The sequence below is a fragment of the Equus asinus genome, chromosome 26, assembly GCF_041296235.1.
Source record: "Equus asinus isolate D_3611 breed Donkey chromosome 26, EquAss-T2T_v2, whole genome shotgun sequence".
NCBI lineage: Eukaryota > Metazoa > Chordata > Mammalia > Perissodactyla > Equidae > Equus > Equus asinus.
Genome location: NC_091815.1, coordinates 29,090,598 through 29,112,453, shown reverse-complemented (window position 1 = coordinate 29,112,453; position 21,856 = coordinate 29,090,598). Strand labels below are relative to the sequence as shown.

Here is a 21,856-nt window from a genome sequence, read left to right as displayed (position 1 = left end):
CCGGCCAGGCTGCGTGTAAGGGTATATCGCCTGGCGTCTTGTGGTGTGTGGGTGTGGCTGAGTGTAGGTGTGCTTTACTCGGGGCAGACCGTTGTGTGTGATGAAGCCCATTGTGTGTCAGCATGTGTCTTTATCCACGTGGATGCACGCCTCTTCCTTGCTCTGCCCCAGGACACACCCCAGCCCCTCCTTAGTCTGAGAAGGGGGGTGGGGAGCCTCCCCTCTGCCCAGAGGCCTCCTCTGCCCCTCCCCGCCCCGCCGTCACCACCCCCCAGAGGGCACAGACTGCGCTGTGCCTCAAAGCAAGAGCCCCAGAGCCAGCGTGTAGAGCAGGCCGAAGACCTGCAAGCCACAGTGGCTGGCCTTTGTGTGCTGCGAGGTGGGGGACCCTGGGCAGGAAGCTGGCTGAGCCCCAAGACCCCGGGGGCCATGGGCGGGGAGCTGGTGCTGGGCCTGGGGGCCCTGCGGCAGCGAAAGCGCCTGCTGGAGCAGGAGAAGTGGCTGGCCGGCTGGGCACTGGCACTGGCAGGAATTGGCATCGGACTCATGGTGCTACACGCAGAGATGCTATGGTTCGGGGGGTGCTCGGTGAGTGGAGCCCTTATCCTGGGCCACAGGAGGCTGGGGGCCTGGACTTCTGGGTCTGAGGGAGGAGGGGCTGGAGGATAGACTCCTGGGACCTGGGGAGGTAAATGCTGGGGACTCTCTCTGCGAAAGGAACACAAGAGGTGTCACAGCATCTCAATCTTTGAAGGTGTTGCAATTAGACAGCAGGAGGTCCAGGAGCCCTGGAGGCCAGGGGGTGGCTGATCAGATTCCTGAGTCTCCCACGAGCAGATTGGGGGCAGCTAACCCCAAGTTCGGTGAAGGGAGGGTGGGAAGAAAGACTAACTTTTTCCAGTAGGCGGCGGCTCCTCGGTCCTTATCTAAAGTTTACCTAGTACCTCTGTGGCAAAGGGCAGAGACCAGAAGAAACTGGCTGGGGTGGGGGTAGAAAATGGAAAACAACCCCCTGCTCTCCCATCTCCATCATTAAGAAGCTCAGCTTCCCCATAATCTACACACTATTTAGTCTCGGAAATAATGGAGAGGTAGGTTTACAGTAGCCAGCCTGGACTCCTGAGTCCCAGGGGAGGAGGGGCCGGGGGCCTGGACCCCTGGGTCTGAGGGAGGAGGGGCTGGGGGCCTGGACCCCTGGGTCTGAGGGAGGAGGGGCCGGGGGCCTGGACCCCTGGGTCTGAGGGAGGAGGGGCTGGGGGCCTGGACCCCCGGGTCTGAGGGAGGAGGGGCTGGGGGCCTGGACTCCTGGGTCTGAGGAAGGAGGGGCTGGGGGCCTGGACCCCCGGGTCTGAGGGAGGAGGGGCTGGGGGCCTGGACTCCTGGGTCTGAGGGAGGAGGGGCTGGGGGCCTGAACTGTTGGGTCTGAGGGAGGAGGCTCAGAGCATCTTTTGGGGGAAGCGGTGACTTTGAGGCTAGTGTGAGTGGGGAGGACAGGTGGGGCCAGGACAGGTTTGAGCAGGCTCCCGACACATTCCAGCCCTGGTCTGGGCAGTGATGGGGTGGATGGAGGCCACGGGTTGGAATCGGTGGCTTGAGGACAGAACACAATTGCTCAACAGGAAAGGAGGGGTTGGAGACCTGTCTGGGGTAAGGGGTGTGGAACTGGGCTGGTCGGGGGGCACTGATTTGAGGCTGGGGTTGGGAAGATTCCTGGGAGACGAAGGCTCAGGGTTGGATTTGGGGCTGGGGGAGGCAGGCAGCTCTGAAGTGACCGGGAGCCACACGGAGGGTTGAGGCAGGCTGGCTTCCTTTGGTCAGGCAGCCGAGGCGAGGGCAGCGGGCACTGAGGGGGTGGGGCCGCCGAAGCCCATGCCAACAGGAAGCATGGTCCAGGCCTGCCCGTGGCTCCTCCGCTTCAGCACCCCACCCAGCAGGGGAGGCAAGGACAGGGGAGCCCTGGCAGATGGGAAAGGACAGGGGGCTTTCCTACCCCACCCCCTCCCTCCACCTTCTCGACTCTCCTTTCTTCCTTTTCTCTACCACCTGCCAGGCTGCTCCCTCCAGCAGTGGGACTCTGGGAAACCTGCTGTCATTCTCTGAGCCTCAGTTTCCCCATCTGTAAACTGGGGGTGAGGATTGAAATACCTGACCCTAGGAGTCCTCCTCAGCCCCCTTTCTAGACTGACTTGATAACATCCATGCCCCCCGCCCCATCTCAGTCTGATGCACTCATTTTGCAGGGACCCAGACACCTGTTCACTAGGGAGGAGGGCTGGAGGAAAGACTGGTGCCAACCCCAGGGAGGGCAGGGGAACAAGACAAAGACATGAGGAGGGGGATGGAGAGAGGTGCAGAGAGGCAGAGATGCACAGAGAGACAGAGACGCAGGAAGAGAGAAAGGTACAGCCACAGAGAAAGCGGTCCGGGATCTGGGGGAAGAGGAATTGGCAAAGCAGAGAGGACCACCAGAGTAGTGGGGGCGGGGGGCATGGATGCAGTGTGCGGAGGGGGGCTATATCTGGTGGGGCAGAGTTTGGGACAAACTGAAGAAAGAGACTGGGAATGGGGAGCCATAGAAGGATGAAGGGGTGGGGGAGGGCTAGGGACAACAGCACCATTGTTCAGGGAGGGGTGGGGGGGCAGGCCCCCCGGAGCAGGAAACTGGCCCTCTTCCCCTGCACAGAGGCGGGGCTGGCCGGGCCGGGGGGGGGGGGGGGGGGGGGGGGGCTGGCTGCTGTCTTGGGAGAAACAGGTGCTGAGCCAAGCCTGGCAGACCAGGTGGCCCCCTTCCCCTGACAACACCCCCCAGGCAGGGACCCCCCACCCCCTCCTAGGGAATCCAGCAGTCCCAGTCCCCTCTAAATCACTCCCTCCAGAATTCTAGGTTCCTCCAAGGTATTGCCACACAAAGAGAGGGAAACAAAACTTCTCCGTGGTTTCTGGAGACATGTGCTTCCGGCCAGATCTGCCCTGGGCTTAGAGCCAGGAGAGAGGGCAGGAGGTGGGGGGTGGGGGGTAGGGGGAGGAGACACAAGGGGAAGGACTGGGGGGCCTTTCCCAGAGCTGGGGCTGGGGTCTCAGGGATTCTGCCCCCTGGATGAGAGCAGGGGAGGGTGTCATTTATTCCTTGAGGACTGAATGATAATTTCTAGGCTCCTCAGGAATTGGGGGGAGGGGAGCTTGAAGTTGCTTTCTAGGGCAGGACCGGCTGAGTGGGAAGGGGTGGGGAGGGGGCACTCTCTAGAGGCAACATGTCTGTTTCTAGACCCCCCCCCCCCACACACACACACACACAGGACTGAAGAACTATTTCTGATGGGGAAGGGGACGGGAATTAAGAAGGAATGTGAGTTTCAAGGTCTCCCCTCAGGGGTGCGGGTCCCAGGAGAAGAGCTGAGGAGGAGGGTGGACGCCGGCATCCAGGACAGGGTTGCCTGGTTGGGAGGGAAGAGGGCACTCTCCCTGGGGGCCAGGTGATGGTCTTGAGACTTCCTCAGAACTGAGACACCAGGAGGCACTGGGTTGGCGGTGGGGGTGGGGGAAGGAGGCTAGGAAATTGGGGAGTAAGAAGAGATGGCGGATTGGGGAAGGTGGGGGGGACTGAGCTGGTGGGCAGCTGGGATCTCACCCCTCTTTCCATCCCTCCAACAGTGGGCACTCTACCTGTTCCTGGTTCAATGCCTGATCAGCATCTCCACCTTCCTGCTCCTTTGCCTTATCTTGGCCTTTCATGCCAAAGAGGTCCAGGTAAGGCAGGCCCCGCCCTGAGCCCCTGCCTTGCTCCCCACCCCCCAGCCCCCACCACACCCTGTCAGCTCACACTTTCCACCTCCTCCCGGTCCTGGGCTGAGTAATGAGGTTCCTCCACCCTGAGAGGCGTCCACACCCTCACCCTCACCCACCGGGATGGGATGAACCAGGCAGCCCTTCCTTCACCTGCAGACTCCAGTCTCCCCTGGCATGCTCGGTCTCCCCTTGATGCTGAGAGTTCCCGCCTCCAGGCTTCTGTCCATCTGACCCCCAGGCAGCCTCACCCCAGGCCCAGCCTCTCAGATCTCTGTCCTCCATCCTTGTGTCTGCACCTATATTCCAGTCCCAAGCAACCTGAGATCACGGCTGTGCCCATAGCTCCTTCCCCACTCCTGAGGTCCCCACCTCTGCGCCAAAACCCCCCAGACTCAGGAGCCTATATCCCCCCTCCAGTATCCTGCCTCACTGGGACATTCCCCTCTCCACCCCTCCCCTTCTTGTCCCATCCCCCACGGCCTAGATCCTGCTGCCCTTCTCCCCATCCCCCCACCTTCCTGTATCAAACGGGGGTTATTGGCCACGTGTGGTAATGCCCCGTCCAGGGCCTGGGACTTACGAGGTGCTCAGTAAGAAGTACATATTATCATTAATAGCAATCATTCGAGCAGTTCAGTGTCCTGGGTTTGTAGCCCAGCTGTGCCACGGCTCAGCCGAGGGACCTGGGCCTCAGTGTCCGAGTCTATGAAATGGGGGCACTAATGCTCTCTATCTCACTGTGCTGTGGGCATTCACTGAGTCACAACGTGTGAAGGGAATACAGCAGTGCCCCTACGTCTGAAGGGCTCAGCTACCGTCACTGCCAATGGGATGCCGGTGACGATGACTACGCGTGTCCGCAGAGGCAGGAGTAGGAACGGCTTACGGATGGGGAATGTAAGCTCCAGGGAGGCAGAGGTTTGCGTTTTCTTCACCCACAGCCTCAAGATATAAAACGATGTCAGGCACACAGTAGGCGTTCAATAAGTGCTTCTGGTTAGAAAGTTCTGGAAGTGGGCTGAACTAGGGGAGGAGAAGGCGAGATGCCTTGCTCAGGTCCTGCCCTGCTCCTTCCCCACCCTCCCCAGCCCCCCGGGCCCCTGGCCCCTGCGCTATCTGCTTCCCTCCCCGGCCTGATGGGGGAGCCCCCTTATCTCCCCAAGCAGGCTGGCGGGCAGCGGCCAGACCTTCGTGTGACCCACCCCTTCCCCGGTCTGTCCCCTCCCCGCAGCTGTTCATGACGGACAACGGGCTCCGGGACTGGCGCGTGGCGCTGACGGGGCGGCAGGCGGCGCAGATCGCGCTGGAGCTGGTGGTGTGCGGGCTGCACCCGGTGCCGGTGCGCGGCCTGCCGTGCGCGCTGGGGTCGGGGGCACTGCCCCCTGCGACGCAGTCGTGGCCTAGCTTCCTGAGCCAGGGGGAGGCGCTGCTGTCGCTGGCCATGCTGCTGCGCCTCTACCTGGTGCCCCGCGCGGTGCTCCTGCGCAGCGGCGTCCTGCTCAACGCGTCCTACCGCAGCATCGGCGCCCTCAACCAGGTCCGCTTCCGCCACTGGTTCGTGGCCAAGCTGTACATGAACACGCACCCCGGCCGCCTGCTGCTCTGCCTCACGCTTGGCCTCTGGCTTACCACCGCCTGGGTGTTGTCGGTGGCTGAGAGGTGAGGGTACGGGGCGGGGGGGGGGGGGGGGGGGGGGCGGGGGCGGGTACGTGGAGCACCTGGAGAAACCGCAGACGGCCATAGCCGCCCTGTACGGTGGTGCAGGTTGGCAGTGGAAAAAGCTCACATTTTCCACCCACCTCCCCCTCACCCCTCCTCGCTAAGATCTGTCCACACTCTCATCCACTGGGGTGGAAGGAACCAACAGCCCAGACCCAGCCCTTCCTCCACCTGCAGCCTCCAGTCTCCCCAGATACACATACCTAGGAAGCCCTTCCCTTCCGGCTTCCAAACCTCTCCTGCCTCGGTTTCCAGGCACCGGTTCACTCTCCAAACCGAGGCTCTGGGGCCCGGCTAACAATTGCATCTGACTTGGAGGGAGGGGACACCTTTCCCAATTAGCACAGACGCACTGTAGGGGCTCCTGGTGACCCCGGGCTGCGGGTGCTTTGGGGCTGCTCTGGAAGGGAATTCCCTGCAGGGCATTGGGACGGGACTCAGGGCTGCTTGCTGGACACTGACCTGATGCCGGGCCTGTCTCCTTTCAGGGCCTCAATCTCTCTCCCACATGCCGGGGGTGGGGGGGGAGGTCATCTTAGCCAGTGGGTCTCAAAGTGCGGTTCCAGGACCAGACCCCACCCAGACCTACAAATCCAAAACTCTGGCGCGTGGAGCCCAGCCATTTGCCTTAACAGGTGGTTCTGATGCCTGCTCAGGTCTGAGAACCTCTGGTTAGAACATCTGGCAGACTCTGGAGGGGAGCTGGAGACCTCTCCTCTCTGAGCCTCTCTTTCCTCATCTGCAAAATGGGTGTCAGATTCCACCATCTAGAGTCTCCCTGGCAATTCGAATCTTTCATGACTTTAAACTCATTCACCTGGCAGGATCTCAGTTTCCCCAATTGGGAAATTGGTGGGAATCGGGATCCGTGAATGCTCCTCCCAGCGTGTGTCTCATGTGAAAAACCGGATGGGGAGGGAACCACACTTCTGAATCCGGAGGCAGCAGTCCTCCAACTTGAATGCATTTGGGGGTGAGGGGGTGGGGTTACTCACAGCGCAGATTCGGGCCCCACCTCCAGACGCTAACTGAGTGTGTCTGAGGAGGCTGGGCCTCATGAACGAAGCGGCCCTGATGCAAAGGGTCTGTGAGCCAAGGTCAGACAAATGCCGATGTTCGATCCCTTCCATGGCTAAACCTAAATGTCCCCTTCTGTAAAGTGAGGGGAAAGGAGGGCAGAGTCCTGCCAAGCCTTTTCGAGTTCCACCACTTTAGTCCTTATACGGCCACCTCTAGGCCACACAGCATCTTTGTGCAAATTAGAAAAAGGCGCCCTTCCTCTGGGTGGATACAGCCCCCTGCCAGGCTCTGATGTGTGGACCTCGTGGACCTCAGGCTGGGTTTCTGGGCCCCCGCAACCCCTCGACCACACGCTCCAATGCAGCAGCCCTGGCAGCCTTGCCCAAACCAAACAGGCTTTGGAATTGGCTGGATCCCACAGCCCAGAGTGGTTGATCATCTTGCCCGGGTTACACAGCAGATGAGGCCAGGCAGGTTCTCCAAAGCCCAGAACTTACTGGCTCTCTCTCTGAGCGCTTCTTGGGACTGTGGGTGTGTGTGCTAGGAAGGAGGGTATCAAACATCGGGGGAAGCCCTGGGGTGGGGTTTCAGAACTAACCCACCCTTCCCCATAGGCAGGGCGTTAATGCCACCGGGCAACTTTCAGACACACTGTGGCTGATCCCCATCACATTCCTGACCATCGGCTACGGGGATGTGGTCCCGGGCACCATGTGGGGCAAGATTATCTGCCTCTGCACTGGGGTCATGGTGAGTACAGCCCCCTCAGGGGCCCTGCACCTATCCCAAACTGCTCATCCCCTGGGCCCCAGGAACCCATAGCGTCGACAAAGGCACTCAGGGACACCCCTGAGAAACTCGGGTGTCTGAACCCCCACGGCCCCCTTCCCTCGCCAGGACATAGACATTCAGCCCCATTTCCTTTTCAAACCTGGGAATCCATCCCCTAAGTCCTTACTCTCTGTGGGACCTAGGACCCCAGCCCTCATCCTCCTCAGGGACCCAGGCCCCTGACTGCCGAGCCTCATTTCCTCCAGAATCCAGGAATCAGCTCCTAGCCCCATCTAGGCTCAGGCATCCTGCCCCCACCCCAAGCCTCACCATCCATGACTCAGGCACCTGGTTTCCCAGCTCTAGGCTCCTCTAGGACCCAGGAATCCAGTCTCCCAGGCTCCATCAGGCCACAGAGTCTAGTCATCACAAGCACGCCTGTGGGGCCAGGCTGCCTGGGTTCCAATCCTGCTTCTGCTCCTAGCTGGGAGCAAGCCCAGTAATCTCTCCGGGCCTCAGTTTCCACATCTGTAAAATGGGATGCTACACTTGTGTACTCTTTGTGGGGTTCCCGAGATTTGATGACTTAAAGCATGTAAAGGGAATGCTCAGGAAACGGGGTGGGCGTGGGGGTGGGGAGGCTGTTATCGGAACTGGCCCCAGGCATCCGGCCACCCCACCCCAGCTCCTGTGCCCTCAGGGATGAGGCAGGGGCTCCCCAACCCGACTTAAGCCTCCTCCCGAATCCAGACATCCACCCCCTCCCCTTCATAGACCCGGGCTTCCTGTTCCCGCCACCCAGCCCCCTCCAGGACCCAGCACCCAATGCCTTGGCCTTCACCTCCCCATGAGCTCTGGCTCCCCTCACCCTCAGGGACTCAAGCTGCCAGCCCCCAGTCCTGACGTCCCAGGAAGGACGTGTTGCATCCCCAAGCCCTCGGTCCACAAGGGATGGGTGGGGTGGCAGGGAAATGTGACCCCTGCCCCCAGTGGTGAGTCTTTGTGACAAGGAGAGAGGCACAGAGACTCAGGCAGGCAAACACTCCCAAAGGGTCAGGGACCCTCAGGGCTGCCCGGGACCTCCTCCTTCATTTGTCAAAAGGAGAAACTGAGACTTAGAGAGACCCAGTGACCTGCACTAGAACTCACAGCCCGCTCCTGGCCCAAGCTCCACGGTGCAGTGGAATGACACTAGCTAACTTTTCTTGAGCACACTCTGTGCCGGTCTCTGCTCTCAACGGTTTCCAGGTGTTGACTTACGGAGTCCACAGAGCAATACTGTGAGCATGCCCATTTTTCAGACAAGAAACTGAGGCACTGAGAGATTAAATAACTTGCTCAGAGCTGGACTTGGAACCCAAGCAGTCCCGGAGCCAATGTTTGTTGCTGGTAAATTGTTCTGAGCGGTCCAGAGCTGAAACACTTCCTCGCTTGTGGGGTGGGGGAGGGCCTCCGAAGGTTCCTTCTAACTCAAGAGCGAGCAGGGGCCACAGGGCAGCTGGGATTTGATGGGGCCTTGAAGGATCAGAGGCCTTGGGAGAAGGAAGGGAGAAGAGTGAGTGCTTGGACCAAGGTGCTCAGACAGGTGAAGCAGAAGGAGGCCTTGGCTGAGCTGTCTGAGAGGGAGGCTGGGCAGAGGCAGAGAGGCCTGGACCTTGGAAGGCCTTGAGAGCTGGGCTAAGAAGTTTGGGGCAGTGGGAGCCTAGAAGGAGATTAGGGTGAGGGGGGCAGTGTCCTAAGTGGGGGTTAGATCTTTCTGGGGTCAGGGTGGGGTGAGTGGGAGGCTGGAGATGGTCCAGGAGGGAGAGGATGGGCAGAGGTTGTGGGGGTGGGAAAGAGGGTGAGGCACACCCTCGGTGACCTGATGGCCAATTAGGTGTGAGCAGGGGTCTCGCAGGAGCCTGAAGTCTGCCCCTCGCCCCGACCAGCCCTTCTCCCCTTCCTCCAATCATACTCTTAATGAAAGAAGACATTCTGGTGGTGTGAATACTCTGCACAGGATTGGGTCTCAGATGCTTGGTTTCTGACCCCGGCGCCACCCATCCCAGCCCTGGGATCCTTGTGCTCCTCGCTGAGCCTGTCTGCTTGTCTGTCAACTCGGGGTGGTCCTGCCTGCCTTCTGTGGCCATTGTCGGGGGGCTTCAAGGAGAGAGAGGTGGTGGCATGGGGCTGGCCCATGGAGCCCCACAGCCCTCGTGTCATAGCGCCTGCTGTGCCCACAGGGCGTCTGCTGCACAGCCCTGCTGGTGGCCGTGGTGGCCCGGAAGCTGGAGTTTAATAAGGCAGAGAAGCACGTGCACAACTTCATGATGGACATCCAGTATGCCAAGGAGGTGAGGGTGGGCGGCCAGCACCCAGAGCACACCCCTCCTTCAAGACCCAGAAGTCCAGGCCCATCCCCCTCTTCCCAGAGCTTAGGGGTCTGTGTCCACTGACACCGTGCCCTCCCCCCCCCAGATGAAGGAGTCGGCTGCCCGGGTGCTGCAAGAAGCCTGGATGTTTTATAAACACACATGCAGGAAGGACTCTGGAGCCACCCGCAGGCACCAGTGCAGGTTGCTGGCTGCCATCAACAGGTGAGGGCCGCTCTGTGTGCGCACACACCACGTGCACCTGTGCCCACGTCGCCTCCTCCCTGCACTGCGTGTGCGCACGTGAGTGCCTGGCCGTCACAGTGACTCAGTGTGTCCGTGACGGTTTATTTTGCATGTCTCAGTGTCTGTGCGCCTGGGTACCCCGATGTCCACCAGGGAGGTGGCCTCGTGGCTGCAGCCGGCCCCCCCAACCACCCCTTCAACTCCCTGGCAACTTTTCCTCTTTCTACTGTGTCTCCATGGGTCTCTCCTCCCCTTATCCTGCCCCAAAGCTCATACAGCTTCTGGGGAACACACTTGGAGGAGAACTGACCCCCACTTCTTCCCACAGGTTCCGCCAGGTGCGGATGAAACACCGAAAGCTCCGGGAACAAGTGAACTCGATGGTGGACATCTCCAAGGTACCAGGATCCCGGGGCGGGGGGAAGTCTGGAAAAAGAGGGGGGCTGGGGCCGCTGGCAGGGGCCTGGCACACACAGGCATTCATTCCAGGTTTGTGGCTGAATAAATGAATGAGTGAATGAATGATGCAATCGTTTCTTAAGCTCACAGAAGGTGCAGATCCCTTTTAAACTTAAAAAAAAACAGAAACAGTACAAAGAACTCCAGTGTTTGGTTTTAAGTTATTTTTATTGTCAAGTTTCTTACGTGTGGACAGACATAAAATTCCTTCCAACCAGGACTTTCATACAACAATAAAACCAAAGCAAATTTGCCAACCAAGTTCAAACATAAATGGCAAAACCAATAAAATACAAATTAAAAACCCTGACACGGAGACGGTGATATTGTTTCAGACAAATCAGTCTCTGCTGCTACTGTAAAGAGTGGGCCAGGAGGCCAGGGCCCCAGGTTGGCCCGGCCCAGGTGTGACTCAGCTTGCCCACCTCCTGCCGAGACCACTGACTCGGCCAGTGTGCCAGTGGTGATGTCAGGACCCCTTGGCTTGACTCACAGCGCCTTCGCTTATCCGGTGGCCTTTGCTTTTTCTCATTAGTCCGAGACAATTCAAACAGTGGCCCTTGGCGCCAATGCCATGGTAAACACAGTCACCGATGCAGGTCCCTAGACTGCACGGCAAGTCTTGGTGAGGCAGTGGTGGCCCAGATCTGCCAGAATTGGCAGGTGATCGTTTGCAAAGATTATGGAGCCACAAACGCAGAACTGAAGGATCCCCACAGAAAGCTCACCCCCCCCCCCAAGGATGAAGCCATGACTCCCAGTCTGAGAAGGCAGCCGAAGGGCTGTGTGGATTGTGAAGCCAGGCATCCATCGACGCCACAGAAATTTCGTGAGCACCTACGTTCTAGACATTGCTCTGGCACTGCCTTGGGCATGTCAATTAACGGCTCCAGGCCTCAGTTTCCTCAGCTGTGCACACGGGAACAGCATTCTCACTCCCCACGGCTTTAAGGAGCTTAAACCATACATGAAACGCACTTGGCCAAGTAGCTGGGCTGGGGCAGGTGGTCAAGAAATGAAAACTTATTATCGAGGATAATCCTCGAGGGCTGGTAAGGACTTAGGAAGTGTTGGTTCCATTGCCTGACTGTGCAGGACAGGGAGGGGTGTCCCCCAGGCCCCTGATGCCGAGACCCTTTCTCTGCCCAGATGCACATGATCCTGTGTGACCTGCAGCTGGGTGTGAGCAGCTCCCACCAGGCCCTGGAGAAGCGGATTGACGCCCTGGCAGGGAAGCTGGACACCCTGACGGATCTGCTTAGCACCGCCCTGGGGCCGCAGCAGCTTCCAGAACCCAGCCAGGAGGCCACGTAGCTGGTGAGGGGGCTGGGAGTTGGGCAGGCAAGCATCCTGGAGGAATGGTGCCTGTGGCCAGCACCCTATGTGGCTAAGGGGGTGGGTAGGGCCTGGAGACAAGGCCACGCTTCCTCTTCCGCTCTGGCTGTCTAGGGGAAAGGCCTCCAAGTTCAGGCTGGACTGGCAGCGAAGGAGACATTCCTTCTCCCCTTCGCTGACCCTCCATAGCTTGCTCCCTCCACCTCTTCTATGCTTGGCCTCCGTCTCTCTCTGCCTGTCCCTGAGCCCTGTCCAAATGCCCGTCTGCACCCGGTCTCTTAGTGCCCACACACCTACCACTTCCTTCCTCCTCTGTCTGCTGGTTTGTCTGTCTGCCTCCACCCCGGTGTCCCCACTCTCCCTCTCCCTCTGATTTCCAGCCTGCCTGTCCATCCATCTCTCTGTCTCCCCAGGACCCATGGAGGAAGAACCAGGCTACTTTCTTTCCCCAAGATTGAGGTCAAGGACATCCTCCCTGCTACTCCTGACCCGGCCCCACGAACAAAGCACCTCAAGTGTGAGGACGGAAGGGGCCTCACGTTCGAGCAGGCTGACTCGCTGTGGCTGCTGGTGGGGACATGGCTGAAGGAGGGAAGCCGTGGCCCCCTCCCTGGGGCCTCAAATGGGAAAATGGTCACCACTACCCCACATACCCTCGACCAAAGCCCCCTCAGTGTGCTGCTATAGACGACCTCCAGCTGTCAGTTAGAAGGGGAGGTGCCTGGGGGCTGGGACTCCTGGGTCCCAGAGAAGGAGGGTACTGGAGGCCCAGACTCTAGGATCCTGGGGTGTCTCAGTTACGGCTGGATGGCAGAGCTGAAGGCGCCAGGCCTGAGGCTGGGATGAGGCAGGAGGCGGTGCCCCCTGGCGGGAGAGCAAGGAGGACACCATTTTTCCAGAGCTGCAGAGAAGATCTGGCGGGTAGGAGGTGGACGGGGGCGCGCAGCTCACCAGTCTCCACTCTTAAACTTTGTAATAAATGTTAAAGCCAGGAGCTTTGCTGTTTCTTTCTAAACATATCCACTCTCCAAATGGGCAGGCATCCAGTGGAAGGCCCTTGCTCTGCTTGAACCTCAGTTTCCCCATCTGTAAAACAGAGGCCTCCTCTAAGTGCCCTCCCAGCTGTGTAGGCTAAGGAGTCCTCTGTGACTGCCCCCTCACTCCAAATCTGGAGCTGAGAACGAGGGCTTTGAATTCAGGCAGATTGGGGTCCAAATTCTGGCTCTGCCATCCGCAGGCTGTGTGGCTTAGGGCAAGGGGCTTGACCTCTCTGAACATTCTACCTCACCTGTAAAATGGGGCCGCCTCCCCATGGAACTGCTGTGAAGATGAAAACAGGGCGTAGCACAGAGGGTCGGCATTTAGTAAGAACTAACTATACGAGCTTAATCATTTCTGTTATTGCTATTGACTTTCAGACAGTGCCTGGCTGCCCTTTCGCCTCTACTCACGTCTCACTAGAACCAGGGTGACGGTTCACCCATCAGGAGACTAACAGGAACCCCAAACCAACCCATATACCCATTTCCTACGTGCTAGGACTCAGACAGGAAAAGGGGAGGGGGCCTCCAGAGGTCCCACCGTATGCCCGGCTCTGTGCTCCCTTTTCATAAATCCCCACGACCACTCCCCCGCCCCACCCCATCCCACGGGACAAATGCAGAAGCTGAGGTTCCAAAAGGAGCCAGGCCTGGAGGCTGGGAGCCTGAGCTGCAGGGCGCGATTCCCACCTGGCCTGCCCACTGCTGAGCCCTCCCGCTCTGCGTGGCCAGATGTGAGTCATAGGCAGAGTGGCCTTGGGCCTTGAACCCTGGCTCTTGCTTCCCACAGCGGCTTCCTTCCACTCCGGGGCTGATTCATCCTGCTTCCCCAGATCTTCGGGGAAGCCAGGCTGTCAGAGGAGTCATCCTCCTCTGCTGAGCTATCTTTGGATTTCCCTCCAAATCCACAGCCAGCCTCGCCCCTCAGCCCTGACAGCTAATCTGGGGCCTGTGCCACCCACTGCCACACACTGCTCTTCCTCTGTATGCAACCCACCTGGGGTGAAGGAGACAGGAACAGGACAGGACCTGTGCAGGCATTTCCAGCTCCCTCCCCCTGCAGGACGCCTTCCCCTGAAACTCACTCCTCAGGGACCACTCTCCTCGTCCCACCCCTCCTCAGCTGGCAAGCTCTTTCCCACTCCTCCTTTAGGCCTTCGCTTAGATGTCCCCTCCTCCAGGAAGCCCTCTCTGAAGCTCCCGTAACCCCATGAACCGGTTTCCATCACGATAATATTTACTGCACCATGCACCACGTGAAGCCCTTTATATAAATGACCTCATAGAATCTCCATGAAAAGACGCAAAGTGGGTACTGTTGGTTTCATTTCACAGATGAGGAAACTGAGGCACAGAGAGATTAAGAAACCTGGCCAAAGCCACAGCAAAGAGGTGGGGGAGCTGGGATTTGAGCCAGCACTTAGCCAGCTGGCCCATTCAGATGCTCAGAGGTCATGACACTATTTTCGCTTTTGCCCAGTGGTACGTCTTCAGTGTCCCACGCAGGGACTCGGTGACTAGCCCCGAATGATCACACTGAATACCCGGGGTGGCCTGAAGCACCTCACCTTCCACCACGTAGGTTTCCGCTGAGACAAGGTAGGAATTGGTGACAAGGGGCTTTTGACTACGAAACTAGGAGAACACGTGAGAGATGTTCTGAAAGATCTCAGTCTGCCCTGCCTGCTGGCCCCATTCTCCTCTGGGGGCCACATGTCCTGACACCCCTTCCCAGATCAGTACTTCCTGATGGCCCTGCCCCAGGGGCTGAAGCCACAGACATGAGCCAGAGGGGTCTCAGCCAGAGGGACTCAGTGTCACAGTAATTCTGGCTCCTTTCCTCTCCTATTTCTGTTTTGCCTCCACTCCCACAAGGAGCCTGGGTGGGGACAAGGAGGTCCAGAGAGGGGTGGTGGCTTACCAGGGTTAGAGAGCCAGTCAGGAGCAGAGGCAGGGCCAAGCTCTGGCCTCTTCCCTTCCATGCACCGCGCCCCCCACCCTCCAAACATGGCCCCTGAGGACCTTTCTGACACCCAGACCTGACTGGGCCCTTCCCGTGCTCAAAAGCCCTCCATGGCTCCCACCTACCCTTGTGTCAAAGTCTAGCTCCCAGGCCCAGCTCATTTTCCCTTTTATTGAGATCTGTTTTACATAAAGCACACAAATTTTAAATGCAGTCTCAATGGATTTTCACAAATGTACTCACCTGAGCAGCCACCACTCGGCTCAAGCGAGACGTTTCCAGCCCCCTAAAAGCTCTCATGCCCCTCGCAGCCAGTACCCTCCTCTGTCCCCAGTAAACACCATCCTGACCTCTATCTTTTTTTTTTTTTTTAAAGATTTTATTTTTTCCTTTTTCTCCCCAAAGCCCCCGGTACATAGTTTTATATTCTTTGTTGTGGGTCCTTCTAGTTGTAGCATGTGGGACGCTGCCTCAGCGTGGTTTGATGAGCAGTGCCATGTCCGTGCCCAGGATTCAAACCAACGAAACACTGGGCCGCCTGCAGCGGAGCGCACAGACTTAACCACTCGGCCACGGGGACAGCCCCATCCTGACCTCTATCTTGATTCTGTTCTCCTGACTTTGAACCTTGAAGGGTCCCTGCAGTGGCTGTGAGGTCCACCCGGCTGCCCACTCTTTTTCACTGCAGAATACTGCTCCATTGAGTTCATCGAGCCACGGCCTCACCTGTGGGCCCTTCAGGCTCCAGCCCCACCCCAGTTCCCCTCCCTGTCTGGGCTGCCATGTCTTCCCCGGAACCATTCTCGTAGCTTAACTAATGGGCTGTAAGGCAATTTTGCCATAAAACAGAAAGAAATAACTGCTTGACGGTTTGGGTATTTTTTTTTTCCTTTTATTTCTCCGTTGACGAATCAACCGCCATAAAAGAAAAGAACATAACTGGTTGACAGTTTTGTCTTTTTTTTCCAGTTTGGTTTCACTTCTCCATTGACGAAGTTCTCACAGTTCCTCCCATTTTTATATGCTATAAATCTTGGCTAGCTCTCAGAGTGGTCTCCACAGTGACCTGCAGACATGGTGGTGACGGTAGCGGTCTAAAATACTTGGCATTTCTTCCAGTCAGTGTCTTACTGATGGCTTCATCGAGCTGACCGTGTCGATGATTTGCCCCAAGAGTTGTTTCTTATTTTGAATCACACTATATTGGAGGAGGAGAAGAGGGCCGAGGGCCTCTTCTTCAAGGGGGCAGAGTTGAACCCACATGTCCCACGGAACAAAGGAAGGTGCTTAGTGAGGTGCAATCCACACACACAAAATAAAACTGGTTCTTTGGGCAGGACTGCCGTGAATCTCCAGACACATATTTTAAACCTATTCAAATCTTTTGTATTTCACAATAAAGTCCTTTTAATTTTGTTATTCATCTTTTTCACGTTTTGTTGTGTCCTTTGGAATGAATGGCCCTCTTTTATTTTTCGTGATTTTTATCTTTTACAGCAAAATTGCCATAAGGCCAAGTGGTTATGCAGCGAAAATACTCGTGGCAAAGATGTCTACAGCAAACAGGCTTGCAGCAAAGTACCAAGAAACCCTGGTTGCTGACTGTTCTGCACCCAGTCTGACTTGTGACGCCTTCCCCGACACCAAGCAATTCTCCGACACCAGCAGGATGTCCTACAGTTCCATCGATTCTGTCACCGTCTACCTGGAGATAGCATCAGACCCCACAGGTTAAGGGCTCAGTTCCACAAGACTGCCCCCACTTCAGACGCCAGTGGCAAGTCCAGGTTGCCACCTGTGCTTCTGACCGGCTGTCTATAGACTGGAGGTTCCAACAACCCCCTCCTTGGGTTCCATTAATTTGCGAGAATGGCTCACAGAACTGAGAAACATTTCACGTACCAGTTTATTATAAAAGGATGTACCTCAGAACAGCCAGATGGAAGAGATGCATCGGGCAAGGTATGGAAAGGGCGCGGAGCTTCCCTGCTCTCTGAGCCGCCACTCTCCTTGCATCTCCACAAGTTCACCAACCTGGACGCCCTCCATCCCTTTGGGCTTTTTACGGAGGCGTCATTACATGGTCACGATTGATTAAACCAGTGGCTATTATAGGCGATCGATTCAACCTCCAGACCCTCTCCCCTCCCCAGAGGTGCAGGGGCAGGTGGGACTGAAAATTCCAACCCTTGAGGTACCTGGTTGGGACCCCTGGCAACCAGCCCCCAACCTTAGGTGACCGAGGTGCTTTCCAAGTCGCCTCATTAACATAACAAAAGACGCCTTGATTGCTCTCATCACAGGAAATTCCAAGCGTTTTAGGAGTTCTGTGCCAGAAATGGGGTACAAAGACCAAATATATATTTATTATAAATCACAGCATCACAGCTGTTCCCGCCACGGGCTCCTCTTCCTTCCCAAACATTCGTTGTCTTAACTACCCACCGCTCTCCTCTCCCTCTTGCCCCAACCACTGAGAACAAACATCGCCTGTGTTTGTTCAGCTCTTTATTAAGGTCCATAAAGGAAGCCATATCATCGACATCAACACGAAACTGGCAGTCCAAAGACCTGTTTTGAGCTTTGATGCTATGTGGAACAGCTGCCAACGCATAAAAACCAGGAGAGCGGTTTTTTACAATTTGGAGGAGATGTCACATAGTCAAACTTGCTTTTCCCAGGACAAGCTGGCCCGGCTTCAATTCAATTCCACCCGCCTCTCTCCACTCTACCTTGTCTGCACCCCCCTCGCCTCCTTGAGGGCCCGACTTCCACATCTCCTGGTCCATTTTCCCGATTTCGCTCCCATCAGCAGACAAACATGTTGTCATTTGTCCCAGCTCAGAAACACCCTGCTCCTCTGACCATGATGGCACCCTGTTCGCAGACTTCCAGCCTCCAGAACGGCGAGAAATAAATTTCTCTCGTTTACAAGCTTAAAAACAAAACAAAAGAAGAAACCCCTGGAACTTGAAGAACTTGCGATCCTCCATTATCCTTAAAGTTGGCTCTGTATTCACCAAACTGCAAACCATATGGAACTGAAACCCAGCCTTTGTTTTAGATACTGTAAAATAGCCAGCATGAAAAATACCCAGTAGGAAAGCCTTTGAAAGTTCTTAAGGAACCAACTCCTGTTACCTGCAACAACACGGAAGGCAGACAGAGCTAAAGAAGCCAGACACACAGAAGGCCTGCTGTGAGGTTTCACTTATGTGAAGGCCAAGGGCAGGACGGGAATCAGATCCGTGGCTGCTTCTGGAGTGGGGGAACTGACAGGGAAAAGGCACAGGGAAATTTCTGGAGTGTTAGAAATGTTCTCTATCACGACCTGCTTAGTGGTTACACAAGTATGCATATTTACAAAAATTTAGTGACCTGTAGCCTTAAGATCTGTGCCCTTCATGCCTTTTTCCACATTTAAGTTACCCTTCACCAAAAAAAGATTAAAGAGAAATAAGTGTAGGGGCCAGCCCTGTGGCCGAGTGATTAAGTTCTCGGGCTCTGCTTCAGCAGCCCAGGGTTTCATGGGTTTGGATCCTGGGTGGGGACATGGCACCGACCGTTCATCAGGCCATGCTGAGGCGGTGTCCCACATGCCACAACTAGAAGGACCCACAACTAAAATATGCAACTATGTACTGGGGGGATTTGGGGAGAAAAAGCAGGAAAAAAAAAAATAATAATGAAAAAGAGAAATAAGTCTAATCTATAAACTTCTTCTTGCAGAATCTATACTACAACACTGAGAAGTTTCTGTAACATAGTTAGACTGGGGGATAAAAAAGTTGTTTTCTTCACCGTGGACCCTACCTCCTCCTCTAGCTACTGCCCCACCTCTGCTCCCTAATCCATCACCTTATTTTCAGATTAACATACTTGGTGTCAACCTTCTCTCTGGAACCCTTTGTTCCCTTGGCACCAGGTCATCTCCTCTCCTGGATGTTCCTGCTCCCGCTCAGCCCCTCTCTAAAATGCTGGTAATTTCACGGATCGCCAAATGTGGGAGGCCCCACGGCCTACTCTGCTTTCTCTACCCCCTCAGCCTGGATGGTTTCAGTGAAACTCAGGGCTTTAAATATCATCTATATATTAACAGCTCCAAAATTTAGCATACATGTATAGCGATTGATAAAATGACACGACATCTGAGATTTGCTTAAAAAAAAAAAAAAAAGAAGGAAACTCCAGGACAAAGTGTGCTTATGTGTGGCAGGAGGAAACAGAAGAAACAGGACAAGTAAAATATAGATTACTGTCAATACTGGGTAATGGGTATGTGGAGGCTCTTTATATCATAATGTTAACCTTTGTGTATGTCTTTAAAAGTCAGTAAAAATTCTGTGTCTACAAACCCTGGCTTCTCCCCCCGACTAGGACCACTTACTTGATGTCCAATGTGCATCTCCAAGTTAAGAAGTTCAAAGCCTTTCCTAGCAAGGCTCCTCCTCCCCATCTTGGTAAAAGGCATCACTTTTCATCCCTGACTCATGCTTCCTCTCCCACAACCCTCTCCCTGAGTCACCACCATCTCCCGCCCAGGCAGGGACACCAGCTTCCTCACCTCCTGCTTGTACTCCTGCCCGGCCCGAGGGCCATCCTCCTCCCAGCGACCCGCACTGCTTTCATTTAACTTCTTTTGGGCATAGATTATAATAGTCACGTGGTTCAAAAACCTAAAAGGCTTTAAAAAGTCTTCCTCACAGCTCTGATCTGAGACCCTCACCTCCACAGCCAACGCTGTTAGGAACTTTTGGTGTTCACTGGAGAAATCTTTATGAAACATACATCACAACCCACTGGTCCTTGCTCAGGGCCCTCCCTCCAGTGGCTTCCTGTTACACTCAAGTAAATTCCCAAGCCCTCGGCATGGCCTACAAGACCCATGTAACCTAGCCCCTCTCTAGCTCCATCCCTAAATAATCCTGCTTCCCTCCCCCTAGCTCTCTCCAGCCCCTCTGGTCACCTTCCCAGTCCTTAAAGAGCCAGGCCCACTCCACCTTCACCTCCACCTTGGGGGGGTCTCTCCACTTCCTGTTCTTCAGCATCTCCAAATGACTCACTTCCTTACCTTCTTTCATGCCTCTTCTCAAATGTCACCTCCTCAGAGCAGCCTTCTCTGACCACCTGTCACTCCGTGACCTCTGTCACTCTCAGTCCCCTTATCCTGATTTCCTTTTCTTCCAAGCATCTTTTACCTGACGTCATCTACCCCACTAGAATATCTGCTCCCAGAGGGCAGGTGCTCTGTCCAGAAAATTACTCCAGGCACTCCAGCTTGCCGCTGTGCCTGGCAGTTGACTAGAGTCCCATTATTCATTCAACAGATGAAAGAATGAATGAAATGAACAGAGAAATGAATCGAGATGAACAGATCATTCGGCAATGGCTCTCAAAGTTCCCACTGCACGTTTTCTTTGACCCAGCAACTCCGGCTCGACTGAGAGTACTACCACATACATGCAATCAGATGTACAAGGATTTCACGGCAGCAAATGTTTGTAAGAGCAGAAGTTCAGCAACAGCCAAAACGTTTATCAATAAGAAATGGTTAAATGAAGTACGGTACATCCACACAACGGCAGGCTATGCCAATAATAGAAGAGAAAAGGCGGCTCTCTGGGTGCTTGACCGCACCACTGACTCACCACCAGGCAGGCTGCCCGGTGCCAGGGAAAAAACGTGGGCTCGCCCTGGAGTGAGACAGGACTGGGTCTGAATCCAGGCCCTGCTGCTTCCTGGCTATGGGGCCTTCAGCAAGGCCCTTCTTCTCTTGCACTCATTTTCTGCATCTGTTAAATGGGGAGAAGGGGAGGTTGCAGTGATGTATATAAAACAGACCCTGGGTCAGGGAGCCCATGGTCAATGCCACGCCCCTCCTTTTCCCTTTTTAAGGCGTTTCCACCTCTGAGGGTTGCCCAGATGAGAAAGTGGCATGGAGGGTGAGCAGGGGTTGAGAAATTCAGATAAGAAAAATAGATACGGGGGCTGGCCCGGTGGCGCATTGGTTAAGTTTGGCACGCTCCGCTTGGCATGCTCCGGGTTCACAGGTTCAAAGAAAACCCACCACACAGATATGATCTGAGTGAAGATGCTACAAAGGGACACTGACAGACATAATACAAAGATGGCCTGTCACATGTTATCTCCACTGAACACCCCCAAACTTCTGGAGAATCCATCAACAACAGGATTCTCCACCCAGCCTGTGGCAGTGCGAAGAAATGGCTCCAGCTGGCACCGGTGCCCAGAAAATGGCAGCAGGGATGAGGCGTGGAGGGGAGGTGGCTGCTCTGAACCAACCACTACCGTTATCATCGTAAATCACAAAATAAGGACAACATATAGCGCTACTGTGCACCAGGCACTGTCCTGTGCCTCCACCCATTTAACTCTGCCAGTTACATCACAAGGTGCCAGCATCTCCATTTTACAAATGGGAAAATCGAGGCCGAGAGGGGTAAGGTACTGGGCCAAGGTCAGCGGCCTGATTCAGGAACCCAGACTCAGGCTGTTAACGACAATGCTTTGCTCTGACAGTAGATCCAGAATGAAACTGGGAACCGGTGCTTTAGGAACGGAATATGGGAACCACAGTAGGAGACTTACTTTTATGGTGTACCCCACTGGCTGCTTGAATTTTGTCAGAAGGTACATGTACTCCCCGTTCAAATATAATTTCAAAAAATACTTTTAATAAGATTTCAAGCGAAAAGTGGTAAACTCCTCATTCACTTATATATCTATGATTCTATTTCTATTTCTCTCTTCTCTTGAACAATCTCTCATTCCCACTGGAGACCACCGGCCCCAGCTAAGCGGCCCAGCCTTTGGACTGGGCATGCGCTATAAGCGGGTAGCGACCTCCGCCTGCAATTTCCCTTTGGTGCGCACAGGGCTTCGCCCGCAGGCGTTTAAATCCCTTGACTGGATTCCCCCTCCACCGCGACCCCCGAGAGATTTAATACGTGGTCCTGTCCCCACCAGTCCGCGTCTCCCCTGCCTTCAGGACGAAGCCCGACACTAGAGGCCCTTGGGGATCTGACCTCCACTGCCTCAACTCCCATCCCGGGGGAACTCTAGGTCCAAGCCAGTCTGAACTTTTCTCCCTCGGTACCCTCCGCCTGGGGTGCCCTCGGCCGCCCTTCAAGGTCCAACCGGACCCG

General features: G+C 55.7%; 1 protein-coding gene across 2 annotated transcripts; it reads left to right on the top strand.

Annotated features, from left to right (window-relative positions):
• The first annotated feature begins 225 nt into the window (after window positions 1-225).
• KCNN4 (potassium calcium-activated channel subfamily N member 4) lies at window positions 226-12,605 on the top strand. 2 transcript variants are annotated; one of them, XM_044758976.2, is made up of 9 exons: window positions 226-588; window positions 3,652-3,747; window positions 5,018-5,445; window positions 7,140-7,275; window positions 9,519-9,629; window positions 9,754-9,872; window positions 10,222-10,291; window positions 11,502-11,669; window positions 12,101-12,605. In XM_044758976.2, exons 1-8 carry the CDS (start codon window positions 430-432, stop codon window positions 11,664-11,666), a joined length of 1,284 nt encoding a protein of 427 aa, XP_044614911.1. In that variant the 5' UTR covers window positions 226-429; the 3' UTR covers window positions 11,667-11,669; window positions 12,101-12,605. The 2 variants fall into 2 exon arrangements, with proteins under 2 accessions (XP_044614911.1, XP_044614913.1); XM_044758978.2 differs by lacking the exon at window positions 9,519-9,629 and having other exon boundaries at window positions 292-588.
• Window positions 12,606-21,856: the final 9,251 nt, after the last annotated feature.

Coding starts and splice junctions, on each gene's coding strand:
- KCNN4 (XM_044758976.2), top strand. CDS start 430: ATGGGCGGGGAGCTGGTGCTGGGCCTGGGGGCCCTGCGGCAGCGAAAG. Junction 589..3,651: donor TATGGTTCGGGGGGTGCTCG/GTGAGTGGAGCC, acceptor TCCCTCCAACAG/TGGGCACTCTACCTGTTCCT. Junction 3,748..5,017: donor TTCATGCCAAAGAGGTCCAG/GTAAGGCAGGCC, acceptor CCCTCCCCGCAG/CTGTTCATGACGGACAACGG.